General features: G+C 43.3%; 2 protein-coding genes across 4 annotated transcripts in view; one reads left to right on the plus strand and one right to left on the minus strand.

Moving 5' to 3' along the window:
• Window positions 1-3,370: 3,370 nt before the first annotated feature.
• LOC117056367 (retinol dehydrogenase 5-like) lies at window positions 3,371-6,426 on the plus strand. The gene is made up of 4 exons (XM_033166626.1): window positions 3,371-3,696; window positions 4,176-4,434; window positions 5,300-5,463; window positions 6,110-6,426. The coding sequence occupies exons 1-4, from the start codon at window positions 3,396-3,398 to the stop codon at window positions 6,358-6,360; spliced, it is 975 nt and encodes a 324-aa protein (XP_033022517.1). The 5' UTR covers window positions 3,371-3,395; the 3' UTR covers window positions 6,361-6,426.
• Window positions 6,427-9,351: 2,925 nt separating this feature from the next.
• The window catches only part of LRP2 (LDL receptor related protein 2), a 143,174-nt gene continuing 127,222 nt past the window's right edge, over window positions 9,352-25,303 (minus strand). For 2 of the 3 annotated variants that reach the window (XM_033166659.1, XM_033166639.1), the window contains 13 exons: window positions 25,091-25,256; window positions 23,692-23,820; window positions 22,274-22,494; window positions 20,925-21,101; window positions 19,146-19,265; window positions 18,960-19,050; window positions 17,240-17,307; window positions 16,969-17,089; window positions 15,801-15,930; window positions 14,693-14,803; window positions 13,482-13,589; window positions 12,750-12,821; window positions 9,352-10,849 (listed from right to left, as the gene is read on the minus strand). In XM_033166659.1, coding sequence (XP_033022550.1) covers window positions 10,688-10,849; window positions 12,750-12,821; window positions 13,482-13,589; window positions 14,693-14,803; window positions 15,801-15,930; window positions 16,969-17,089; window positions 17,240-17,307; window positions 18,960-19,050; window positions 19,146-19,265; window positions 20,925-21,101; window positions 22,274-22,494; window positions 23,692-23,820; window positions 25,091-25,256 — 1,676 coding nt within the window. In that variant the 3' untranslated portion in view covers window positions 9,352-10,687. The remainder of the gene's footprint in view (window positions 10,850-12,749; window positions 12,822-13,481; window positions 13,590-14,692; window positions 14,804-15,800; window positions 15,931-16,968; window positions 17,090-17,239; window positions 17,308-18,959; window positions 19,051-19,145; window positions 19,266-20,924; window positions 21,102-22,273; window positions 22,495-23,691; window positions 23,821-25,090; window positions 25,257-25,303) is intronic. The other variant, XM_033166648.1, reaches the window with a different exon arrangement.

Consider the following 25,303-nt stretch of genomic DNA (forward strand, 5'->3'; position numbering starts at 1 on the left):
AGGAAGGTAAGCGGCCAGAAGCGCTTAGTCAAGCTGGCCATATGACCCGGAAGCCAGAAAAGCGAGATGAGCGCCACAACCCCAGAGTCATCTGTGGCTGGACCAAACAGTCAGGGATACCTTTACCTTTTAATGATATGCTACATGTACTGCTTCTCAAATTTTCAAATATGTAGCCAGGTTCTACTATTCAAGTCCAAAAACTTGCCTGCCAGATAATGAATGAAATAGTTTATTGGGGATGCTGTGCAGTTAACACCCACAAGACTGCAAGTACATCAAATCATTTCTTAATCTATTTATTCTTTGAACAGTGCTGGGAGGAGATCTGCACACAAATGAGCAGGGGGCAGCTTTCAGATTTCAAAAAGTTATTCTAATTTGAATTGGCATTCCTTCTGTTGGCAGCTGAGGTGGGAGAAGCACGCATTAAGGATATAAATGAGGCTAAGCCTGAGTGAAAGGGTCAGCTGGGGTCACTGGCATTAAGATATCCACCGTCTCAAGGACCTGAGTAGTGCCAGTAAATGCCTGCAAGAAAATCACAGTGTAATACTTGTATATTTGTTTAGACTACCAGAAAGATATACCTGTAATTGTGCAGATGCTACTGAGAAGCCTCATGCGTTGAAATCCCAACTACCATCCATTCTGAAACCAGCATAAAACCCAAGAACTGAATGTTCTGACCCTGCAATGAGCTGGAGAGACATCTCTGCAGAGTGTAAGTACAAGTCACAGAATAAAACCAACACCTTGGCAAAATGGTTCAGAAGATATCGCAGTCAGTGTATTGACAGGTGACTATCATATATAGGCTAAATATTCAAAAATAGGTCCCACTCTATGAGCATTGTATAGATGATGATTGTGATCTTCATTTTATTTTATTAATTGTTGTTGTTGTTGTTGCTGCTGCTGCTACATTAATATCAAGTCTCTCTTCTACCATGGAACTCAAGGCAATGTAGATGTCTTTCCTAGATAGTCACCTCAGGAAAGTGGTGGCCTCAGATATCGTCAGACCAGGCCCTGAGATTTGTTCATTGGTGATTCCTAAAATAAATGTATTTAGGCTCGGTGTTTTGCTCTTTCAAGGGAGCAATCCTCAGTCCAGTGGGACCTACTCACAAGTAAGCGCACATAGGGCTGAAATCGTTACCAAAACAATTATGGATGTGCCTTAATTATTCTGCCTGAGCTCCCTCCCCCATCACTTAAAGAAGGTCTGCTCAGTTGGTGACCCGGCAAGTTAATTCTACCAAGAGCTTGATAATGGGGTGACCTGCCTGGGGTGGCATAGACAGGTTGTTAAGGACCTGGTATACCACTGTCAACAGCTGCTGGGTGAGCTATGTCTGGCTCAGTGGGTCATGAGATGGGCAGTCCTGATTTAAATTCCCCTTTATTGGCCTGCATTTTGTGTGGCTGCTGTAATTGTTGCTCTCCTTGAGCCTGCAGGGTAGAATTAGTTTTCTATTTGACAGAGATTTAAGAGATAAAAAGCTCATGGAGATAGATCCATAGGTACTCAATTGCAGTGCCTTACTAGTATCTTATGCTGATGACACCCCATGTGAACGATTTACATCTCTAGAACCTGAATTTCTTGGTGGGAGGATAATCGGAGATACCTGTGGTGTTCCTTAAAGAATTTATCAAGCATTTCTACAAAAGTATCAATGTGGGTATCGCTTTGAGGCAAAGCTTTTTTTCTGGCCCCACTTATCACTAGCATGTGCCACTCAGAATGTGGTTTTCAGGCTGAGAAAGGTTCCTCACTTCTGACATCAAGTGTTTAGGGAAGCACCGAAGGATCACATATTTCTGTCTCTTTCTTCTTGAGTTTTGTTCTGCTGATGGTTGGTGTGCTGTGTCTTTGTATTTTTTTTGGGGGGGGTGAATGTTTGTGATTTATTTTTACCGGCTCTTAATTTTTAATTGTTTTTGTACTGTACTGTATTTTAATTGTATGACACCTTAAAGGTAAAGGTAAAGGGACCCCTGACGATTAGGTCCAGTCGTGGACAACTCTGGGGCTGCGGCGCTCATCTCGCTTTACTGGCCGAGGGAGCCGTGTACAGCTTCCAGGTCCTGTGGCCAGCATGACTAAGCTGCTTCTGGCGAACCAGAGCAGCGCACAGAAACGCCGTTTACCTTCCCGCCAGAGAGGTACCTATTTATCTACTTGCACTTTGACGTGTTTTCGAACTGTTAGGTTGGCAGGAGCAGGGACCGAACAATGGGAGCTCACCCCGTCGTGGGGATTCGAACCGCCAACCTTCTGATCGGCAAGCCCTAACCCACAGCGCCACCCACGTCCTTCACCTTGGGAGGGTTTAAATAATTGCTGTAAATCAAGGCTTTTTTTTCAGCCAGAACTCAGTTCCGGCACCTCTCAGGTAGGCACCATTGCCATTATAAAAGAATAAGGGAGGCATTCGTGGTGAGTTCTGGCACCAATTTTTCTAGAGAAAATGTTTGTGGCTATATTTGCTGACTTTATTGCTTACAACTTCCCTGTGTAACTCTAACCAACATGCCAAGATATCATCATTACATCGCCTCACAATTAAGAGCATTCATTTGCCCAAGCAAACGTATGTTTTGCATGCTTCATATACAAAGATGTGCAGATAGAGAACTTCCTTGGCACCACTTGCTGAATAAGCACTGTGACACATTTTTGTTACAATGGTCAGGCTAGTGAAAGGCAGTTAAGAAAGAAAGAGAGGCACTATCACACCATGCTAAATCTAGTCTATCTTGCTGATAGATCAGAATATAGATTGTCAGCACCAGTATCAGAATACAAAACACAAAGCAGAGGGGTCATTATACTCACCATAGGGAGCCCAAAGTTTGCGGTTTGCTCAGGGTTGAGATCCGTTTCCATTACAGAATGGCATTGTGGGAAGTAACACAAAGAACATAGTCCTCCACATCACTTGAGAGCCATCAAACTCCCCTCCCCTCCCCTCTCCCTTCACTATCCTGTGTTCATCATTGCCTTGAATACTAATGAATGTTCACCATAATGGGCACTGCCCCAACTGCTAACTGAGCGCCCTTTATTTCACGTTGAAGAGTTTTTCAGATGGGAGTTAGTGGCCAATATAGAGCAAATGCCATCTTGAAAGCAGCAGAGACCTATTGAGAAATTGCTGTGGAGAAATCTGCTCCTCCAAAGCATGTTACTCTTGGATACTATTCGGGTTGTGCCAGAAGTCTCTAGTTGCCAACTTATACTGACGGGAAGATTCAATGAAACTGGAACGGGAAACAAAAGCCTCTGTGAAGTGACCAAGTTGACGGGAATGGTGAGCACTGCACTTGTGGCAGATAGATCCACATGCTGCTGTCCTGATTTTATTTCAGATGGCGGACAGATAGGGATGGTGGCCGTCGTCCTTTCCATCGCTGTTTGCTGGTTCATCAGAGACTCCCTAAAAGTGGAAGGCCTGAGGGGGAAGTATATCGTCATCACTGGATGTGACAGTGGCTTTGGCCATGCTCTGGCTAAGTACCTTGACCAGAAAGGATTCCGCATCATTGCTGCGTGTCTCTCAAAGGAAGGGAGCCAGGAGCTACTGGCCAACACTTCCTTGTCATTGCAAACTGTGGAGCTTGATCTAACGGACCCTGGCAGTATTGACAAAGCTGTGGAGTTTGTGCGGGCAGAAACTGAGGGTGTAGGTAAGCAGCCTATAGAATACAGCCTTGCTTTCAAAAGACAGGGGGCGCCTCGAGGCAACCTGAATTGAGCATCCATTCAGAATGGTTCGCTCAAAACTTGTCCAGATGGTCTACAATGTCTGTGAGATTTAAATGACATATGCTATTTCTTGAACATTAAGCCTGATTTGAGGCACTGGGGCTCCAGATTTCCCTAGGTATATGCATTTTGTATTCATTCCAGGTTTTTAAAACACAATTCTACATAGTGCAAAATGTCAAGATAAAAGTATTGTTCATGTGATATTATTTACTTCTGCTAGTATAAGAATACATAGTGTTACAAATTTCAGCCAGAAAATTTTCATAGATATAGATATAGTGTAACAATCTGAGGTCAGGACAAGTCTCCAAACCCACATTACCCATTCATTCTCTGATATCCTTTCCATGCTTCTTCACATTATTATTTTTTAATTATTCCTAAAATACTCAAATAGGACTGTATGGCTTGGTAAATAATGCTGGGAGATCCATACCTATGGCCCCCACTGACTGGATGCAGCTGGATGATTTCTACAAAACTCTGGATGTCAATCTACTGGGGCTGATTGGGATTACCTTGAAGCTCCTCCCCCTCCTGAAAAAAAATAAAGGAAGGATTGTCAACGTGTCAAGTGTTCTGGGCCGCCTGGCATTTCTAGGGGGTGGCTATTGTGTGTCGAAATGGGGAGTGGAGGCATTCTCTGACACTTTGCGGTGAGTTGCTGTGGACTTGTGGGTGACACATGGTAGAGTACTACTGTCTCTGTGATCAGAGTTGTAAAGTTGGAAGGGATCCCAAGGGTCATCTAGTTCAACCCCCTCAAATGTAGGCATCCCAACTAAAGCACCCATGACAGATGACCATCCAACCTCTGCTTAAAAACCTCCAATGGGAAGAGGGTTCACCACCTCCTGAAGGAGTCTGCTCCACTGTCTAACAGTCCTTACTGTCAGAAAGTTCAGTCACATCTGTGACTGCCTGCAACTCAGGCTGAACTGACTGAAAAGTGTAATTGTGGGTTCACGTGGAAAAGAAAACAGGAAGGCCAAAACTCATTTGTCATACCAACCATTTATAACAGCCACTTGTAGGATTACTGCGGAAGAGGATGCATCAGGGCTACAGCATGGAAAAGGCAAAGTCAGGAGCATTCACTTCCTGCATGGGTGGTGCCATCTTGGATTTGCAGGAGGCAATATCCAGGAACAGATTTCACCTACAGGACCCCATTATGGGTGAGAAGCCACACGCCAGCATTGTCCGCTTGACATGCATAAGGCCCCATGTTCAATCCTCAACATCTCTGGCTAAGAGGATCTTGGGTAGCAGCAGGTGATCTTAATCTCTGCCTGGCATAGCTTGATCCCCATTTATTCCAACGGGAAGGGAACCATAAGCAAACAAATTAGACATGTGCCCTAACTTTCACCATTGTTTTATTAACATCCAGCAGGAAATTGCATATGCCGTATGAATCCTATTTAGTTTCACTTGCCTCACAGCCTTAAGATTGCATCATTAATTGGGTGGGTAAAACCCACCCCAAATTGATGGCAGTTTTTAAAAATTTTCTCTTAGGAGGGATATGCATCATTTCGGAGTAAAGGTGAGCATTATCGAGCCAGGATTCTTTAAGACAGGAGTAACTAATATAGGGAACATTGAGAGAGACCTACAAAGACTGTGGAACCAGCTGACTCCTGAGGCCAGAGACTCCTATGGGGAGAAATACTTCCTTGATTGTAAGTTCAAATGCCCAGCACAAAACTTTGGAATGGTTTAATGCCTGGCGTTATACCAAACTTAATGTTGTGAAAATGAATCATTTTCGGCTTTGAATCATTTTGTTCACTGTGATGGGAAAGAGCTTCGTTTTCGATAGGGAGGTAAGGTGCGGGGTGGGAGGGGACCCTGAAACATTTCCTGAGTTGGAATGCCGTTGATGAATTGGTGAATTGTGAGGCAGGCAAGAATCAACAAGCTGCTGAGTCAAGTCTTACTGAATCAGCATCTTCAGTGCCGAAAGTCCTCCCATCTTGTCCAAACTATAATGTGCTACTACGAACAGAAACTGGCAAAATGCAACTTCTAGGACAAGACTGGCACAGCAAGACACCCCCATGGGACACATTTAGAAAAAACAGGTGCACAAATGACTCAATAAATTGTGTTAGCTGCAGGTAATGGGGTTTCACGCTGTATTTTACGCAGACTTGACTGCTGTTGAATGAATTAGGAGTTGCTGAGTTTTATGCGCAGCATGACTAGTGGGGTGAAAATGTTTGCATTGCTGCTTTAGCACCACAGTTGTGTTTTGATCTCTGTTCCCTTAGCTTTAAAAATCTGGATTTTCACTTGATTTGATGGGGTCTTTTATCTTCCTAGCAGATTTAAGGCTACAAAGGCTATCCATGAGAAGGCTGTGTGATCCTGATGTTTCTAAGGTCACAAAGTGTATGGAGCACGCCTTGACTGCCAAGCATCCAAGGACGCGCTATGGAGTTGGATGGGATGCAAAGTTCTTGTGGCTCCCGCTCTCCTATGCCCCCACGTTCCTCTCTGATGCGATGCTGAGAATGCTTTTTCCACTTCCAGCAGGCGACAGTAATCCAGCAAAAAGATATCAAATAGATGTTTAAGGCAGGTGAATGTGCCAATGTTTTGAAGCAAACTGTTGTCTTCATATTGCTCTTATAGACTCTTCTACCTTGCCTGGTGAATATAATTTCTCTGAAATCTCTAATCACAGAATCATAGGATTGTAGAGCTGGAAGAGACAAATCTAAATGAAATAAAATACAACTGCTCAGTGTTGAGGGAAATGCTCATGTTAATTTTTGCTTGTTTCATATTTTAAAGCCCTGGCGTTAAAAACAGATGCTGGGACTGAGTCTTGGCACAAATTAAGCCCCAAGAGTTTACAATGCTGAGCTTCTTAGAATTTTTTCTATTAGGAAATTATTGGTTCAGTACATGATTTGATGTGCACAATGGTCTTGAAAAAGGGACAGGATAAAGGTTTTGTTTGCTTAAGGTTTTCTGATTAATCATTAAAAACTAGCTCAATTAAGTTTACCTCCGTTCACCAGAAAGAGAGAAAGCCATACAACAGTACAGCAGCTCAAGAAAATAAAAGAAAACCCCACATTTTCTTCCATGGTACTTTGTGCGAATGCCAAGCAGGGCTCAAGATATTGAAATTAGATTTCTGTTAAATGCGTTGAAATATACCTAAATGGAACTTCCCTTCAAGAAATGGCTTCTAATCAGAAAAAGGTTGTTTGTCCTTGTGCCAGGCCCAGGTTATAATCAATGAAAGAACTGAGATCTTAAAGCTGATGTAAGAGCATTGTTGCAGTATAGATGTCTCCAAAGTTTATTACCCATTCATCAGCATTTTAGTGCAAATTTCTAATAAGCACATTTTAATATGCAGTTTTGACTAATGTACATTTTTGCAAGCCATCTATCCTAATATAATGCACTTGGGGTGTTATTTTCACTAACATCATTGTTATTATATATTATGCCGTTCCCATAATACATTGTTGTTGTTTGGTCGTTCAGTCGTGTCCGACTCTTCGTGACCCCATGGAGCAGAACATGCCAGGCACTCCTGTCTTCTACTGCCTCCTGCAGTTTGGTCACTCATGTTGGTAGCTTCAAGAACACTGTCCAACCATCTTGTCCTCTGTCATCCCCTTCTCCTTGTGCCCTCCATCTTTCCCAACATCACGGTCTTTTCCAGGGAGTCTTCTCTTCTCATGAGGTGGCCAAAGTATTGGAGCCTCAGCTTCAGGATCTGTCCTTCCAGTGAGCACTCAGGCCTGATTTCCTTAAGAATGGATAGGTTTGATCTTCTTGGAGTCCATGGGACTCTCAAGAGTCTCCTCCAGCACCATTAATTCAAAAGCATCAATTCTTTGGCGATCAGCCTTCTTTATGGTCCAGCTCTCACTTCCATTCATTACTACTGGGAAAACCATAACTTTAACTATACGGACCTTTGTGGGCAAGGTGATTAAGATTTCTTTATTGTCATTGTACAAGTACAGGTACAACGTTGTACAAGTACAATGAAATTGGATGCCATCCCATAAAAACAGCACAAAAAACACATTGTCAGCCACACATGCACCTACGTACACACCCATCACAACTCTCCAAGGTCATATTATCTGGTTACAGCATTTAAGATGGTTATAGCTCTTGGGTAGAAACTATTCTTCAATCTATTTGTTCTTGATTGTCTCTGCTTTTTAAGATGCTGTCTAGGTTTGTCATTGCTTTCCTCCCAAGAAGCAGGAGTCTTCTAATTTCGTGACTGCTGTCACCATCTGCAGTGATCATGGAACCCACGAAAGTAAAATCTCTCACTGCCTCCATTTCTTCCCCTCCTATTTGCCAGGAGGTGATGGGACCAGTGGCCATGATCTTAGTTTATATATATATAATTATATATATTATCAAAATATATACATTTTGATAAACATTGTTCATCTGGAGAACTATACCACAAAATCCAGGTACATGCAAATTTCTAAGGCTATGCTTTCTCATTTTTTCCCCTTTGTATCACTTCATTTCTTTAAGATTGAAAACTTTTCAATAACAAACACACACATATATGGCTAGCTATTTTAGTTCACATATCATTTGGGAAAGTGTGAATCCGGTAGATTCAGCTTTAAACATGTACTGAATCAAACTTCTCCATTCTTAGCAGCAACAGACCTTTTACTCCTCATGCCATGCAGCTTTGCAACTGACCCGTTTGCTGAAAAGCTACCTGAATAGGTCTTCTATGTGATTATGGATGTGGCTATTGACGTTTCTGTGCTTGGACTAAGTAAGTGTGTTTGAAGCCACCACAATATCAGTGAGGGGCACCGTGGCCAATCACTAGATCTATCTCACAATAAATGACAACCATGTACTTTAAGAGAGGAAAACACATTGATTCAACCACGAAAGCATTTCCACCACTATCACCCTCGGCAGACCTTTTCTGCAGCTTGCCACTTACTATATTTTTCTGTCTATAAGACGCCCACATGTATAAGACGTCCCCTATTTTTGGAGACTCATTTAAGAAAATGGGGATGTATCCGTGTATAAGACACCCCCTAATTTTTGACATTATTTTTAAGGTTAAAAAAACCTAGTCTTATACATGGAAAAATACAGTACTTGCATTTGGCTGCTAACAATCTCATGGACCTGAACAGTCAACATTTCTATTATCTTATTTGATAAGTTTTATATATTGCTTAATCAACAACAAAAGTTTTCATAAAGCATTCATAAGGATATTTTTTTTAAGTTGAAGAGTTTTCTCGTTCCAGATTCCTGAACTTATCTGTGCTTTAAAAAAAAGAAGAATTTGGGGAGTTCACACCTCTTTAAAAAATAAAGGTCATGCCACCATGAATGGCCACTTCAAATCTTACCGATATGCATGTGATTGTGCTGCAAGTTCCCTTTTCTGCAATTTTCTTTCTAACTACGAACTATGTATAAGCATATCTAGCCTTGGGGAAATGATTGTTGTTTCTGACTTCTGAAAGCTCTACCCAGTAGATGAGCATGTGGCTCAATGCTCTACAGTCAATCAATGATAACACAGGCAATGATAAAACACACATTAGATTTATTCAGCAGCAGCATTTTCCAGTTTTCTAATCAAAGTACGTATCAAGGTAATAAAACCAAGCAATTAAAAGAGGGATAGCACTTGGCTTTGAGAATTCAGGTATATATAGCTCCAAACAGCAAAAGTCTAGTCTGTTATGAATTTCGAAGGCTGGCGTTATTCTCGGTAGCTAGGTCAGGAACACTAAATGGCAGCTCGGACTATTCCTGGAGTGGCACATACGATTTTCCTGAAGGGGTTCAAATTATGGCTACAAAGCAGTCTTGATCAGTAGTAAAAACTAACAAGATGTATAATACAAGGCTGTATCAGTAAAAATGGTTTCCCTTTCTATTGTTGCCCAGCTCAGGAAATAAATAGTTGACAAATATCAAAAATGTTCACACGAAAAACATCGGAGACGGCTCATTTTAAAGCGTACCAGCATTGTTCATATTGCTATGGCACAGAAATCAAGCATTTTGGATAGCGGACTAAAATTGGTTTTAACCATACACAAAATGACTTGCAGAGACTTCAGCTGAGAATAGAACTCTTCCACTGATGACCAGGAAAACAAGTTGCTAAATTAAATGTGGATGCAGCAAAAATGTAAAGCACACCCTATCTTCCTACAGACATTTGTAATGACAGTGTATAAAACTGGGACCTTAAGGAAAAGATGATGTCTGAGGGAAAGAAGGATTCTATTTCCAGCAGGAAAAATATTAGCCCGAGAAAAACATTCTGTGCCACTTGTAATTCTTTTGTTGCCCAAGAAAAGAGTTGTGGAAAGTGTTCACGTTCTGTTTCGTATCATACAAAGAGGCACCTATTTTTCATATGCTCTCGTATGTAAAACAGAGATGGACAGAAGAAGCACCAGTGCAGACTTAGCAGAGCGCTGCCTATAAATATATGCTCTGAAGGTTGTTGCAACTCAGCAGAGGGCCACCACCTTCTCCTCTATATTATTTAGTATAATTAATTACATAGGGAGTGCACCCCTCATGATGCAGTTTCAGAATAGATTCATACGAAAACAATGACATCCAGATAATCTTTCAGAAATTTACAAATGTACAGTATATTTATAACATTACTTTCAGAGAGTGTCAGTGCAAAGATATACATATAGTACACCGTGATAATTGCTCATAAAAATAGGCATTGACATGTGTAAAAAATAACAACAAGGCATGGTTTCAACAGATGTCTCCAGCTAAAGGCTAAATATATTTCTTTATAAAGAGATGTGAACCATTTTTTCCTCCTTCTGTTTACAAAAATATATGTGCAAACGAGTGTGCCTAATTATTCCCTATTTGAGCTAGTTATACAACAGAGTCCTCTTTGACGAGATTGGCGGTGTCTTTGAACGAATCCTCAGTTGCTGTATAGGCTAACGGTTGATCTCTTTTGAGAGTGATCTTCTGAGGCAGTGATGGAGACGGGGGAGGGACACTTTCAGCATCTCCCCTGTGTTCCTTGTCCATCTGAAACAACAAAATGTAATTGTATGATATGCTCTGAGGCAGTGTTTTTCAACCACTGTTCCGCGGCACACTAGTGTGCCGCGAGATGTTGCCTGGTGTTCCGAAGGGATCTTTGCGCGCATTCCCCCCCCCCCCCGCCCCTCTCCGAACCGATTCTCGGTGCAGGGCTGTAAATTCCTCCTGTCAAGCCACAGATGCAGCAGCAGCAGCAGCGAAACCTTGCCGCTCTCCGCTCTCGCCGGGCTGCGGCGCTGCGCCCTGGTTTGCAGCCTTCGTGACATGCGGCAGCTTGTACTGCCGCTGCGACTGTTTCACCCCGGACTGCTTCGGATCCGGTGCGGGGTTTCCCGCTCTGCGTGCTGCTCTGGGGCGCCGCAGGGTGAGGCCGCCGGCGGAGCGCCTGTCCTGCAAGTCCCAGCCTCGACGGCCCGCCTGACGGAGGTCACCTTGCGTCCCAGGAGGGGAAGGGGGAGAGGTGGAAACTGCGTCCGTCCCGCCTATGCCCCAGCCAAGACGGGCGACGAAGCCTCGGGGGGGGGACGCCTCTGCCTCCTCCCTGCGGTTCCGAAGTGGCGCAGCACTGCGGGGAAGGACCCTCGGGACTTTGGGGGGGGGGACACCCCAGCTCTTGGGACCTTTGGCGGCGGGGAAAGACCCTCGACGAAAAGGTCCCAAGAGCTGCCCGCAGTAGCGAAGGTTGAGTTGCCTTCTCCAACCAACGATGGCAACGCGAAGTTGACGGCAGCCGCTTCTCCACGTCGCCAGCCCCGATCTTTCGGGCATGCGAGGCATGTGCGCGCCCTCGCCACCCGCCTCCGCCCGCGTGGTTTCGCTAGCCTGGGGGTGGGTGAGTAATCGCGTGGAGCTGAGGTGCCCCCGAACTCGCGTCTTCTCCTTTCGCAAATGCGCCGCCGGGACTGCGCTGGGGAACTGTCGGGGTCCTTGCACCCTGGGAGACTCTGAGAAGGGGTCCCTTGGTAGAAATCCACTCAGGGGTAATTCCCCACCTGTGAATATGGGCTTTGGGCGAGCTGCAGTCACAGAATGGTAGAGTTGGAAGGGACTCCCAGGGGTCATCAATAAAATATTTTATAATTTTTCATATTTCTGTTTACTTACTATTTCATAATAAAGTAATTATAAAATACTTTCTTTGTGTTTATTTGATTCCTATTCAAGAGAATTACTTTATATATAGTCAATATAGGCACAGAGTTAAATTTTTTAACATTTTCTAATGGTGGTGTGCCTCGTGATTTTTTTCATGAAACAAGTGTGCCTTTGCCCAAAAAAGGTTGAAAAACACTGCTCTGAGGAACCTAAAACCTGCCATTCAACACAGGGGAAACAGCAGAGGCAGTGGAGACAGGGAAGCAGCAAGTCACTAATACATATTTAGGCTTAGTTACAGGCTCTGTTACACCTGGGCATAGGAACTAGGGGCCTGTGGCAAAGGCTTCACAAACATGGTGCTGAATTGAGGTCCCCAGAGAATCTGACCTACTGATTAGCACTTGATTCCAGTGGGAGATGTGTTGGGCTAAGGCCTGGGAGCCCATATCCTACCACTGCCATGGGTGAGGTTCATGTTCATATGCATGGCATTTATGGCCCTTCAAAAAAAAAAGGCTTCTAATCAGAAAAGGTTGTTTGTCCTTGTGCCAGGGCCAGGTTATCATCAATGAAAGAACTGAGATCTTAAAGCTGGTGTAAGAGCATTGTTGCAATATAGATGTCTCCAAAGCTCATTACCCATTCATCAGCATTTTAGTGGTCCATGCCAGATTTACGTTTTAATCCATCTGTCATAATGGCAGAGCAAGAGACAGACAGAGAGATGTCACCCAGCACTGCCCCCCCCTTTTTTTGCCAAGAATGAATTTGAGCAAATTGACTTTACCTCTGAATAGATTGGATTTTCAAAGTTAGTACTCTGCTTCAGTTTTCTTTTAAAGAAGCTCCACTTTGACTCCTGGAAGTGTAAAAAAAGAAGAAGTTTGAAACTTTGCCCTTATTTTTAGATCAATGGTGGTTCAACAAACACAAGCTGAAAAGTGGAACTATTCCAAGAAATTAAAAAAAAAAGTCTGACTATTTAGCACCTGGTTTAACCAAATGTCAAGGATGATCACTGTTCCTGCAGCACAGACTGAGGCAGAGGTGGAGAGAGGAAAGACTAAAACAGATGCATGGCAGAGTTAAACAGGCACAACTTTTAGTTATCAGATCTGAACCAGGCTGAAGTGTGCATAAAGTGAAACACAAGAAGGCAAGAATGGGCGTAAGAGGAGAAATAAGCAGGCATAAAGATGCAGATATTTGCAACTGATGGCCACCTTTAGTTTTGATAAACAAAGCATTCTTGGTGCATATCTAAATTATTTGCAGCATCATGGAAGGCTAACATTATTGGCTGATATCCAATGAAGCAATAATTGGAGCAGGCCCATTGTAATCAATGCACTTAAGTTACTGACGCCATTGAATTCAATGGGTCTGGCTCGGAGTATGATTAAAATTGGACACCCCACACTCATGAATCAAGCGCTGTATGGCACACAGGTTGACATCCAAGGGCTCTACTAAGCAGGATGCCTCATTCTCCATATTCAATCCTGGCACATTCTATTACCGGTGTTGCATCTGTACTTGCAGGAGGCTGAGGAGCACTGGGAGATACTGGCGTGGCGTATACTGGATTCTCGAAGTTTTCGTTCCCTTCGCTGCTGGAAGCCGTTACCTGTTGACACAAAACTGCTTGAGAGAACAGCAAAAACATGCGAGCTATTTCGTTTCTTCATTGCATTTATATACTACCTGTCTGCCAAAGCACTCAAAGTGGTTTTAATATTTAAAAAAAACAAACAAATACTAAAGCAAATAATATAAAATGTAACACTGACCAGGTGTCATGGACAGGTTTGACACAGGAATGGTGGGAGGAACCAGCTGGGGAATCACCAAGGGAGTGGTGGCGGGACAAAGATGAGTGATCACAAAGAGAAGAGGGAGAAGGCTGAGAAGAGGAGGTGCTGGAAGATGAAGAAGTAACAGGGCATAGTGAGCAGGGAGAGTCTGTGGCAGAGGGAAGTCAAGAATCAGGGGCAGAGGCAGAGGCTGAAGCAGGAGAGTAGGAAGAGGGAGATCAAGAGGTAGATAGGAGTCAGGCTGGTGAAGAGGCACAGGTGTCTGCTGCTGCTGCTACTGCTGCTGCAAGAAGCTCCTCTCCTCACTGGTCTCCCAGAACCAGGAAAGGCATGAAGAGAGAGGAGATGAGATTAATGCTACACAGGCACAGTCTCCAATTGCTTGCAAGAAACTCTGGAGAGCAGGAGACATAAATATGGCTGCTGGAAGGCAGAGACTTTTAGTCTTGCCAACAGATTTCATGGAGCAGGGACCTACAGGGCATGAGCTGCTGTGTTCCACTAGGCCAGAAACTCAACCAAGTCTGTGAAGATTGTGTTTCACTAATAAAAGAGTTAACTCCAGCTTTGAACTGTGCAATTTACTGACCAGCTTGCTCTGGGAAACCAGAGTCGGGAAGGAGGGGACAGTCTAATTGAAGGAGCCCCTTGGTGTCTTCTCTGCCTGCCTCTCTTGTTCTCTTCCTCCTTCTCCTCACAGGAAAAGATGGTGTCTGTTGGGCGCTGAGTGTGTGTGTGTGTAATGGGACAATCTGAGCACAGAAGGCCCTAGTGCTGTCTTGGGCTGGCTGCCTTGCTCTCAAACAACTTCAAACCTACAGATGTACTTTCCGAAGAAGGAAGATTGGCGAAAGCAGTATCAAACGGTTAATAGGCTAAGAAAAATTAAAGACCACCTATTATGTTTGTCCCTTACTTGTGTGGGAGGCACTACGTTCATGTCTCCAGCTCCTCCGTCTTTCGTCGTATACATCGGGTTCTCAAATGTGATTGGCTGCTTCCCAGTTTCAACAGCAAAGTTTTCATTCTGAGAACAATAGTGAGACGCTCACTTCCAAATAATATTGTGTGGTTTTCAAATAAGTTTTAAGCAGAGTGGAATTAATGAACCCAACCTAGTCATGGTCGTTAATTTCACTGGGTCTCCTCTGAGTAAAATATAGCTGAATACCACCCATTAATCTTATAAATCCTTAAAGCAAAACGTAACAGTAACGTAAGAATTCTCTCTTTCTCTCTTTAAATTATATGCTCTAGAACAGGGGTCCCCAAACTAAGGCCCGGGGGCCGGATGCAGCCCGGGGACCGGATGTGTGTAAGCCCTCCTACAGTTTCCAGATCAACTAGCATTCCAGTGCACAACATTCCCCCGCAATTCCACATGTAGAGAATTTAATTTTTGGCATAGTTATGGGATCTTCAATATAATATTCAGAGACAGCACAACTGCCTCTGAAAACACAACTGGCTCTTAAACACACACATTTATTTCAACGGAATATGTGCAAGGGAAGTTCCATGTGAACAGGGTGGTTCAAATCCAAGATCCACCAGGGTGAGACAGTTTGGATCCAGTGGATCTCAGGCTTTCTGGGCTCAGTGGGCCGAAGCTGCTTTTAAGTTCTCACCCTGGCTGAACTGGAGATATGCCAGCATAAGTTCTGCACCCTGGTTTAGCTGGTGGAACTCAAGGCAGTGTTACTTACGCCAAAAGTGGCGTGGCAGGGGAATCATGGGAGCAAGGAAAGACTCACACCTACTCCAAACCCCTTTCAGCTCAGGCACGTGACCTAGCAACCTGGCCAAACTCAGCCCAGGAAAAAAAAGGATGGAGTAAGCTAAATTTCTCTAAACGTTTGGATCAGGGGAAACATGCACAAATAGTTAGGGTTGTTCTGGAAGTGTGACCCTTATTTTACAAAGTATGCCCATTTTTGGTAGGCAAAGCATTTCCCCATCACAATACTACAGTGAGAGGGCAAAATGAGGCACTTCATATGGAAGTGGGGGGGGGGGATTCTTACCATTTGCATTGCTCTGTCAATAGCAGATTCTGCTCCAAAGCCAGACACACCAATGTCCATGGTCACATCAGCTCCAGGGCGGAATGTTACCCCACTGCCATTTTCCGTGGATTTTACAAGAATGCTTAGGCTTTGAAAATAAGGGGGAAAATTTAAAGAAAAAAAAACCCAGCAGAAGATGGCTTAATAAACATTACCTTCTCATCATGTCTTTTTTAAATCAAGTTTTAATTGTTTGGAACTGATGTGGTGATAATAACTCATATGATTAAAACAAGAAAAGTCAAACTATTTCTTGAAGAAAAACATTTCTAACACCGCATGCAGAAGTCTCCATTGCTACTTAAGCTGAGACACTTAAACATATCTCTGCTGTGAGCCAAATGTCCTTGGGGGTAAGGGCTGGAAAGTGTGGATTTGTTGATATGGCAAGATATATGGGTTCACTGCGAAAGCTGCACGTGGCACCTCCAATCTTGAACACAGACAGCCCCTGTACCCATGTTTCTTGTCCTGTCCCTTCTATAAGCTGACTCGTGAGGAACGTCTGGGTAAGTATTGGAAGGGGAAATAGGGCTCTCCAAAGACATGGCAGATAGCCAACATAACTAAAAACTTTTTTATTTGTTATCCGGGATGAATAGTTGAGCGACAGCTGGATGACGCTGTCAGTTTTCGACGAAGACTTTGTGAAGGACAATGCTATCTATTATGGGTATGCAGAGACAAGAGGAAAGCAATCTAGGCACTGGAGTCCAGCATTCACAAGGGATCAGTAGCTAAATCTGAAATCCCACAGACATGAACCAGAAAATGCACATAGAGTTGTGTCTACTGCTGCTTCATTTTTCTAAGAGTGTCAATAAATTCTTGCTCTTCTTCAAATTCAAAGCAAGTCTAAGCATAGTTTTCTTGCAAGTGAACCACACTGAACACGGTGGGACTTACAGGTAAGTGTGTGTATATACATACATACATATATACATATATATATATATATATATATATATATATATATATATATAGGACTTGCAGCTGCAGGAAAAGGATGCTTCAAAACACGTATGGTTTTGTTGCTCGTTATTAGCAGAGGCCATTGCGAACCACTTTTAACACCTTAATGTCTACGCAACAGTATATTGAGACATTTAGACCTTGCAATACCTACCTTGGAAATTTGGGAAGTGAAGGTAAGACAGAGCCCGTCCGTCTGTAATTTAAAAAGCCTCCCAAAGCCAGAGATCCAATGATGATAGTCAGAATGATGGTCAACAACACGGCCACTGCTGCTACCAGAGAGGACAAAGGGTAAGTGAACGATACAGAAGATACCTCTCAGATGTCAACACTGCCTTATAACTTATAGACTGGCTCTCTCATGCAAATGCTTTCAGGCCTGCGCTTGGTTATTCTGGATAAAAGTATAGTTCAAAGCTTACTTGTCCCAGGAGGCACACCCCTCGACAATCCTGCTTCGCAGTAATTTCCAGTATAGCCATATGGACATCTGTAAAAGGGAAGCGAGATGCCTAACTGGAATTGACTACTAAAACATTGGCTCTATTTATTGCCCTCTGTGAGGTACATCGGCATGACATGGTTTTTCAAACTCATTCCTTAGTAATTACATGTTTCAATGGGAGCACACACACACACACACACACACACACACCTCTGCTGACTGTTTACTTGGAAATGAGCATGTAGGAATGCTGAGTCACAAATGAAAGAATCAGGCTTTGTAAACATTAAAGAAGATTTGGTTTCAGTGGAGTATCAGTGGCCCCTACAGGCTCAGCTGAACTCAAGTGTGTGTGTGTGTGTTTCTTTTTTGCTGTTTTCTTAAGAGATATCCCTTTAAGTGGTAGAACAGGCATCTGAGTAACTTGTCCTCTGACCCTTTCTCTTAAAGATAAAAAAAACTTGCTGCTTTTAAAATTGTCCATCTTTAAGGAAGAGTCTTTGCTTGCCATTCCTCATTTCCGAGGCAGCAGATATTCAGCTTTACAAACACCTTTAAAATAAGGTCTTAAGAGCTACAATGAGCAAAAGCCTCATTTGAGGTGAGGTATCTGTTCTTGGATGGGACGCGGTTGGTGTTGTGGTCTAAACCACAAAGCCTAGGGCTTGCCAATCAGAAGGTTGGCGGTTCGAATCCCTGTGACGGTTGAGCGCCCGTTGTTTGGTCCCAGCTCCTGCCCACCTAGCAGTTCGAAAGCATGTCAAAGTGCAAGTAGATAAATAGGTACCGCTCTGGCAGGAAGGTAAATGGCATTTCTGTGCGCTGCTCTGGTTCACCAGAAGCGGCTTAGTCATGCTGGCCACATGACCCAGAAGTTGATACACCTGCTCCCTCGGCCAGTAAAGCAAGATAAGCGCCGCAACCCAAGAGTCGTCCGCAACTGGACCTAACGGTCAGGGGTACTTTTACCTTTACCTGTTCTTGGGCTGTACCATTTCAGACTGCTTCCCCTCATATAATTTACTCCATGCAAATTCAAAGCTAGAGAAGGGTACCCTACAGCTTTCGCCCCGATGTGCTAGTTTTGAATGTGTGCTGTGGGATGAGGAAGCATTCAAACATTCCGCACACCCCTTTCACCTGCAGCTTGAAATGGCACAACCCAGCTTATCAGCGGGGCTGATGCTCATTGGTAGCCCTATTCTGGCTTTTGGTACCCATGAGCACTGACTACATGAAGAGGCTATCAAGAAAGCACTGACTGGCCCTGCTCCCTAGGCCACTGACAAACATGTGGGCCATGCAAGATTGGGGCCAGTCTGAGCATACGTAGATGCGTGGGGTTCCCTCTATGGTGATGGAATCTGCACAGAGGACTTTGTTAACGGGCACCCAATAGAATTCCAAATAAACAGAAGCTCTGGCTGACCATTCCTGCTCTCTCACTATGCGGCATATATGCATATAGCTCGCCCATCAGACTAATGCTGTTCATGTGTCAGCAGGATGCAAATATGTGACTGCTGTACATTGTTCACAAATCATCTTGAGTGCATATTGAAGAAAGGCAGGGTGGGGAAATTTTGTAACGAGCATCTCTTTTCGCTTGCAGACTTTGGTGATGTTATAAAGAGCAGATCTTCATGTGCTACACACACCTTGTCAAATCTCACCTGGGCCCTTCCATATAAACTTACTTGCATTTAGGAAGCCCACTTTCATCAATGTAGCAAGTCCCTCCATACATGCACCTACAGGCAGGAGGCATCGTAGGAGGAGATTCAATGGCTATAAAAATGGAAAGCGTGTGTCAATAGTCTTTATGTACTCTGCAAAACATAAAGCACCTTATCAATGTCCAATTATTTCCACCATTTCTTTACCTGCATCGCACTCTGTCGAACTGCCTTCCACAAAACGAGCTCCTTGTGGGCATGCACAGGTGTATCCTCCAGGTCTCAGCAAGCAGAGGTGGCTGCAGACATCCTTGCATGGATTGGACACTGTAATGATAAACAAAGACACACCTGAAGATCTTTTAGGAGAGCTAATGGGATCCTCCCAACCAGACAAGAGAAATGGGTTGGGAATATGGAAGCTGTAGACTCGGTGGACACACAGTGCTGCTCCACAGGCTTGCAGACTTGTCTCCCCCCCTCTCACGCAGACATTGTCCCTCCCTGTCAGTTTTTGAACCAATCGGTCATGTTATCTCTGCATTGGCATTCCTGTCATTCGCGGTTAGTGCCAAGCCACAGTTTGCAGCGATGACCAGAAACAGGTACTTCACTAACAGTGGTTAGTGAAAACACAGCCAGTCATAATGCAAACTGTAGTTAGTTACAAAGCTCATAGGAAGGGAAGGATGGCCGCATAAGAGGGGAAGTGAAAGGAACAGGGAGCAACAGGCAAGCCTAAGCACTCCCAAATTCCTAGAAGAATTAAGTTGGCGCCAACCTCCTGGGACAGAATCTGCAGGCACTACAAGATAAATGTCTCTGAAGGGCATCTTGTTTTTCCCCATTTCTATCCATGGCATACACCTCAGGTAGTGTCTTGCTGTTTTAACTACACTCCTAATACATACTATTTCCTGTCCTCCCCTACAGAGCCCCAAATGGCAAGGGCAGCTACAAAATCATCCATGCTTGGGATGGGCGATGCAGGCAGGCAGGCAGGTGAATTCATTACTGCCTCTGCCATGATATGAGCATGATGTACAAATGATATATCGCAATAATAAAATGGGAACAACGTGCTTCCTCTCTGACTCTCAACCAGCTTTCTTGGATGTTTTAAGAAATATGATGCCATTATTCTCTTCAATTGTTGGTCTAATGATTGAATTGCGAGAAGCTCTGTATGCAGAGCACCCTTCCAAAATGGCGCTGCACGAGGTGGGAAGCCTCTGTCCAACACATGCAGATGTGTACTCAGTATTCATGCACTGGGCACATGCATGCACACACCACTGGAAGATGGCTGGCGCTGTCAGCTTCAACTGCACCCATCATTCAAATTCCTAGCATGCCCTTTCTCCCCAGACAGGTGATCAGAAACTCTTAAAATGGACAGTAAACAACCTTCTCTTTGGGGCATGTGGAATCTCTCTCAGCTTTCCGGGGGCCAGAGGAAAAACAGAAGTGCCTCACCCAGAGGAAATAGCCCCTCCTTTATTGAACTCCACCTCTCCTTCCTATTCTCCGTTTGTGCCATGGAGAACCATAACAACACCAAATAACAAAGGGGAGAAAATTGTGTACAGTGGAAGCAGGAAAAAGGAAGAAGCCATAATTCACAGTTCAACCAGAAAGGCTTATTAAACAGCTCACTTGATGAGGACTCTGGCCAGCACCAGTTCTATGCTTTCAGAAACACCGATATCATGCACAGAGAGAAGCTGTAGGCTATTAACATTTACATAAGCACTAGGGCAATAAAACTATACCAATGTATACAAGAAAGTATGGGAATATCGTATATTGCTTTTTTCTGCATATTTTCGCTTTTATATGAATATTTGTTGTTGTTTGCTCCCTCTCACTTTTCCTTCTTTTTTCTGTACCACTTTATTTCTTTTAATGGAAATCACCTTGATAAAATATAAATATTTAGAAAAGCAAAGATTCATAGATGATGCACTATACAAGGCTGGCCATTACCTGACTGATTGCATCTGTGCTGGTGATAGATACGGACTTGAGTAAGCCAAGGGTTTATAGTCAGCATTTTTACTTTCTCTCCTTTCCCAAATTTGTCTTCTTTCCAGACTTCCCCTCTTTCCTTAGATATCCAGTATAGGTGACCCTCGAAGACATCAAGGCTGTAGGGGCTGCTAACTTCTCGGTGAAATAAAACAGCAAGTAAGTTAACATGCAAAAGGCGAGCAACGTTGATGGTCCAATGAACATTCTTGAAACCAAAGTATACCTTCCTCCACATCATATTATGGCCATTTTTTAAGCTAGTGGAGATTAATGTATGCTTTGGAAGCAAAATCACAGTGACCTGTAGGAATTTCACAAGTAAACCAGAAGCACTTTCAAAAAGACTTCAGGGTTTTCCTCACCTCACAAATGAAAAGAGCACAGGAGAGAAACTCTCCTCATGTGTACGGAATCTGCACTACTTGCCAAATCTATACTGTTCATGTATGCATTATCCAGTATTGCAGGGGTTCTCAGACTTTCTACTCTGGCTGAAAATTACCGAGGCAAACAAAATGGTAGCAAACAGAAGCAGAGCTTGGCATAATCTGCAGGCAATTACTGACAAACTTTTCTACCGAATTCTAATTCATCTTTGAAAATTGTTGAATTATTTGTTGCAGCATTTTGCTTTCAGCAAGAGATTGCACAGCTTAAACTTTCCTCAAGCTAAATGCATACATTTGCTCTGGAGGCATTGCTATATGCTCCGAAAGCATTTTACCCATCTCCTGCAATTTCTTCTCATATTCTCCTTTCAATGTTCAACTTGGACCTGTTCCCATACACTCCCCGCAAACTGCATGTTTCATTCATCCCTCCTCCCTGGTCCCTTTTACATTCACTTCCTCCTTATATAAAAGTTTTCCCTTCTTATACCCTTGCTTTCTATCCCCAATTTACACTACTACTACCACCTCATTTCCTTCAACACCTCACCTCCTTTGGCAACTTTCCCTCAGTGGAGAGACCTTCCTTCCCCCTTCCCCACTACTGCCCCGAACTTCTCTGTTTCCTGGCCACCCCTTTACAAGAGGTTATTGGTACTGGCATTGGTTGAACCAAAAGCACTAATGGTTAGGGAGTGGTGTTGTCAAGTGTGGTGGCACGGAGCAGGCTATGACACAGAGGCCCACTTGAAAGTGGCCCAAGGTCCCCAGTTTGAGGAACTGTAATAGTGAAAGTCCCTTGTCCCTCACTTCATCAATAATAACCATCCTGCCACCAGCCACCATAGGTAGTCTCAAAGTATCTTGGGGGGAAACTTTGATTAAAATTGCCTCAGTCCATGTTCATATACATACGTCCATGCAGAACAGTCTTCCTGTCTGTTCCATCAAATCTCATTGATTCAATTAGGTTTTCCTTCATATCACTCCAGTAGATTCTGTCATTGTTCAAATAATCAACTGAAAGGCCAGTTGGCCAGCCAAGGTCTTCAAAGACCAATGTCTGCCTCTGCTGCCCATCCATCCAGGCGCTTTCGATTTTGGGTTGCCTTCCCCAGTCAGTCCAATACATTAGCCTGAGGACAGCAGAACAGGTATTTTTAAATGGTTAGTTACAACATAGCAAAGCACACAAAAACTATGCAGAAAAAGAGAGAAATCTCCATGAAATGAGAATAAAGTTGGTAGGAACTTGGCAGTTCATGGCTGACCACTTTTTCCCTCAGAGAAATATGCTCCAGAGTCCTTATGTAGCTATCCAACTTTATTTCATATTGTGTGCACACGGCTCTGTTTATCTGTTCTTGCTGCATTTCATTTTATTGATTATTTCTACAGTATTTCTTTGTCTCTTTTATCCTTTCTGCAACCTTGTAAGTAAGATTGAGAGATTACGATGTACCTAAAATCAAGACAATGGTTTTCACAGCAAAATATCCAAGCTATTGCCTCTCTGCTGCGTCATGAAATTATTTTTTGTTTCTAAGAACCATTCTTTTTTTCTCTCTTTTGTGTTTTCCACCAATAATTCCCTGTTAAACTATTTCTTTACAATGCGCTATTTCATGTTACAATGCTAAATATTCCCTTTAAAATGATAACAGTGACTCCCATCAGAGGAGATTGGTGCCAATAACTCAGACAGACACTAATTATGCTTGCTGTTTCTAAGCTATGTGGACTTTGCCAATGCATAGACAGTGGAGCCCAATACCTAGGCAGAGTAAAAAGCAACTAATGATGATAATGATTTGCTTTTGAAACCTTCCCACACTGTAAGGGTTCACTGTGGCCTATTTTGTTTGTTTGCATGCTGCTTGCTTTTTATGCCCATTTTTATGCTCATCTGCTGATGAGAAAGCTATCAGCGGCGCTTAGACAATTATTGTGCAACACAGTTAACCCTGAACTGATGTACTGCTTGTTATATGTAATTGGAGTGTAACTGGTGACTTTAGGTATTTATCCGTTCAGTCGTAAGAGAAAACAGCAGAATTCAGCACAAAGGTCCCAACAACAGAGAGGAGGAAAACCATCTGCCCTGCTTTACTGAGGTCTGTCTCTGCTTCCAGTCGTGACATAACAATAACCACGAGAAGTATGGTGGCATTTGCCCATCGCAACCTCTGTTAGTTATTCAAAGTATTTCAGGTAACATATAGAATATAGATATTATGATGCATTAGATATTTCCTATTCATTAGATATTTTAGACAGTTCATGCAGCATCTCCTTTCGTTTATATTCATGCTTTAAGCTGCCAAAATGCTTACCCAAGTTTGGGGTTGACAGCAATAGCTGCTGGTTGGTCCAGCGAAGAGTAGACAAGCCACTTTCGGTATCTCCCATCAAGCTTTGCCACCTCTATTCGATTTGTCCCAGAATCAGTCCAGTAAAGGTGCCTAGTTGAGATCCAATCACTTTTTTTTAATAAAAAATGAACTGTGTATTTTGTCAACATCAACTACAGTGTATCGGAAAGGCCTTTAAAAAATATTCAATAGTAAACTGTCAAAAATTCAGAGACAATGCCAAATAAATGTGATACAATGCACACAAGTTTATGGTTGCAGTGTGAGAGATGTAAACCCCCTTGTTCTAATCCCCCTATTTGCTCCAGGTTTTCCTCTCAGTCCCCTGGAGCAAATTTGGGTAGGCAGGGAGAAGCCCCACTGCATGAGCTAAAGTTTTTTCACTCATTAAATTACATCGTTGGGAGTCAAAACCTGGTTTCTGGAGCTCATAAAAGAACTGGTATTAGATCTGGAAGAGATATCAGATCTAAAGCAGACATGGGAAATAGGACCTGATTGATGGGATTCTCCCCCCTGCAGACCACTTGTGGGTACAGACCGGTTCATCTGCCAATCATCCGATGTCACACTGGCCCAACTTCAAAGGGAAAAAAATACAGGAGTGCTAATTCAAGCTGTGTCTGATTTTAAGCTGGAGCTGTAAAGTGTGCTCCCGATTCTTCCTTTTCATAAAAAAGTCACTGCTTTTTTTAATGTGGCACCTTTTGTGTGAATTTGGCACAGTGGAGGATTAAAGGGGGGGGGAGGCAAATTCCAAATGTGCTGCCATTTAGATGCAAGGGGTGGGGGGGGGGGAAGAGTTGTGCTCCTGACTCTTCTTTTTGGCCATGGCTCCAGGTTTCTTATGCTTGATGTCGTACGCCTGGTAAAGTGCACATGGCTTGCCCAACATGGCAACCTCTGAGGTCTGGAAAGTGTAATTAGTAGTTCCTAGCACTGGACAAAAGGGCATTAATAATCATTCATGGAATTAATGCTAAAAATGCAGGGTGTTTTGTTTTTTTAAAGAAATAATTAAAAGAAGCTAAAGGTCAGAAATCAATCCTTCATTGTTTCAAAACAGGTAGAGTACCCTAGACGAGCAACTGCATTGATGGTTGGGACATACATGTTTTGAACGAGTCCAGGACTTTTAACCAAAAAGGTTTCTCTATTATCAAGCTCTTCCAGCCTGGTCTTTGACTCCAACTCCCATCAGCCCCAAGCTGCATTGCCAAAGCTCAAGGATGATGGGTATTGTAGTCCCAACATCTGGTGGGTAACAGGCTGGGGGGAAACATTCATATACTGTACATATATATATGTTCAAAGGTGAATAAGGTTTTCCAAACCACTTTTATTCAGCTTTTGTGCTTACCTCCCAACCCAATCCACAGCTAAACCAACAGGACTGACCAGGTATCTCAGGTTCAAGTCAACTTCTTTCACGGGATTATTTCCGCTGCTTTCAAATGTGGGGATATAGGCACGTTTGATGGAACCAAACTCTGAACCACGCCCCATAATGCTGTAGTATATGACACCTGTGGAAAGTTCAGACATCACTTTCCTTTTTTTCTGCCATTAGAAA

Source organism: Lacerta agilis, chromosome 1 (genome assembly GCF_009819535.1).
Source record: "Lacerta agilis isolate rLacAgi1 chromosome 1, rLacAgi1.pri, whole genome shotgun sequence".
NCBI lineage: Eukaryota > Metazoa > Chordata > Lepidosauria > Squamata > Lacertidae > Lacerta > Lacerta agilis.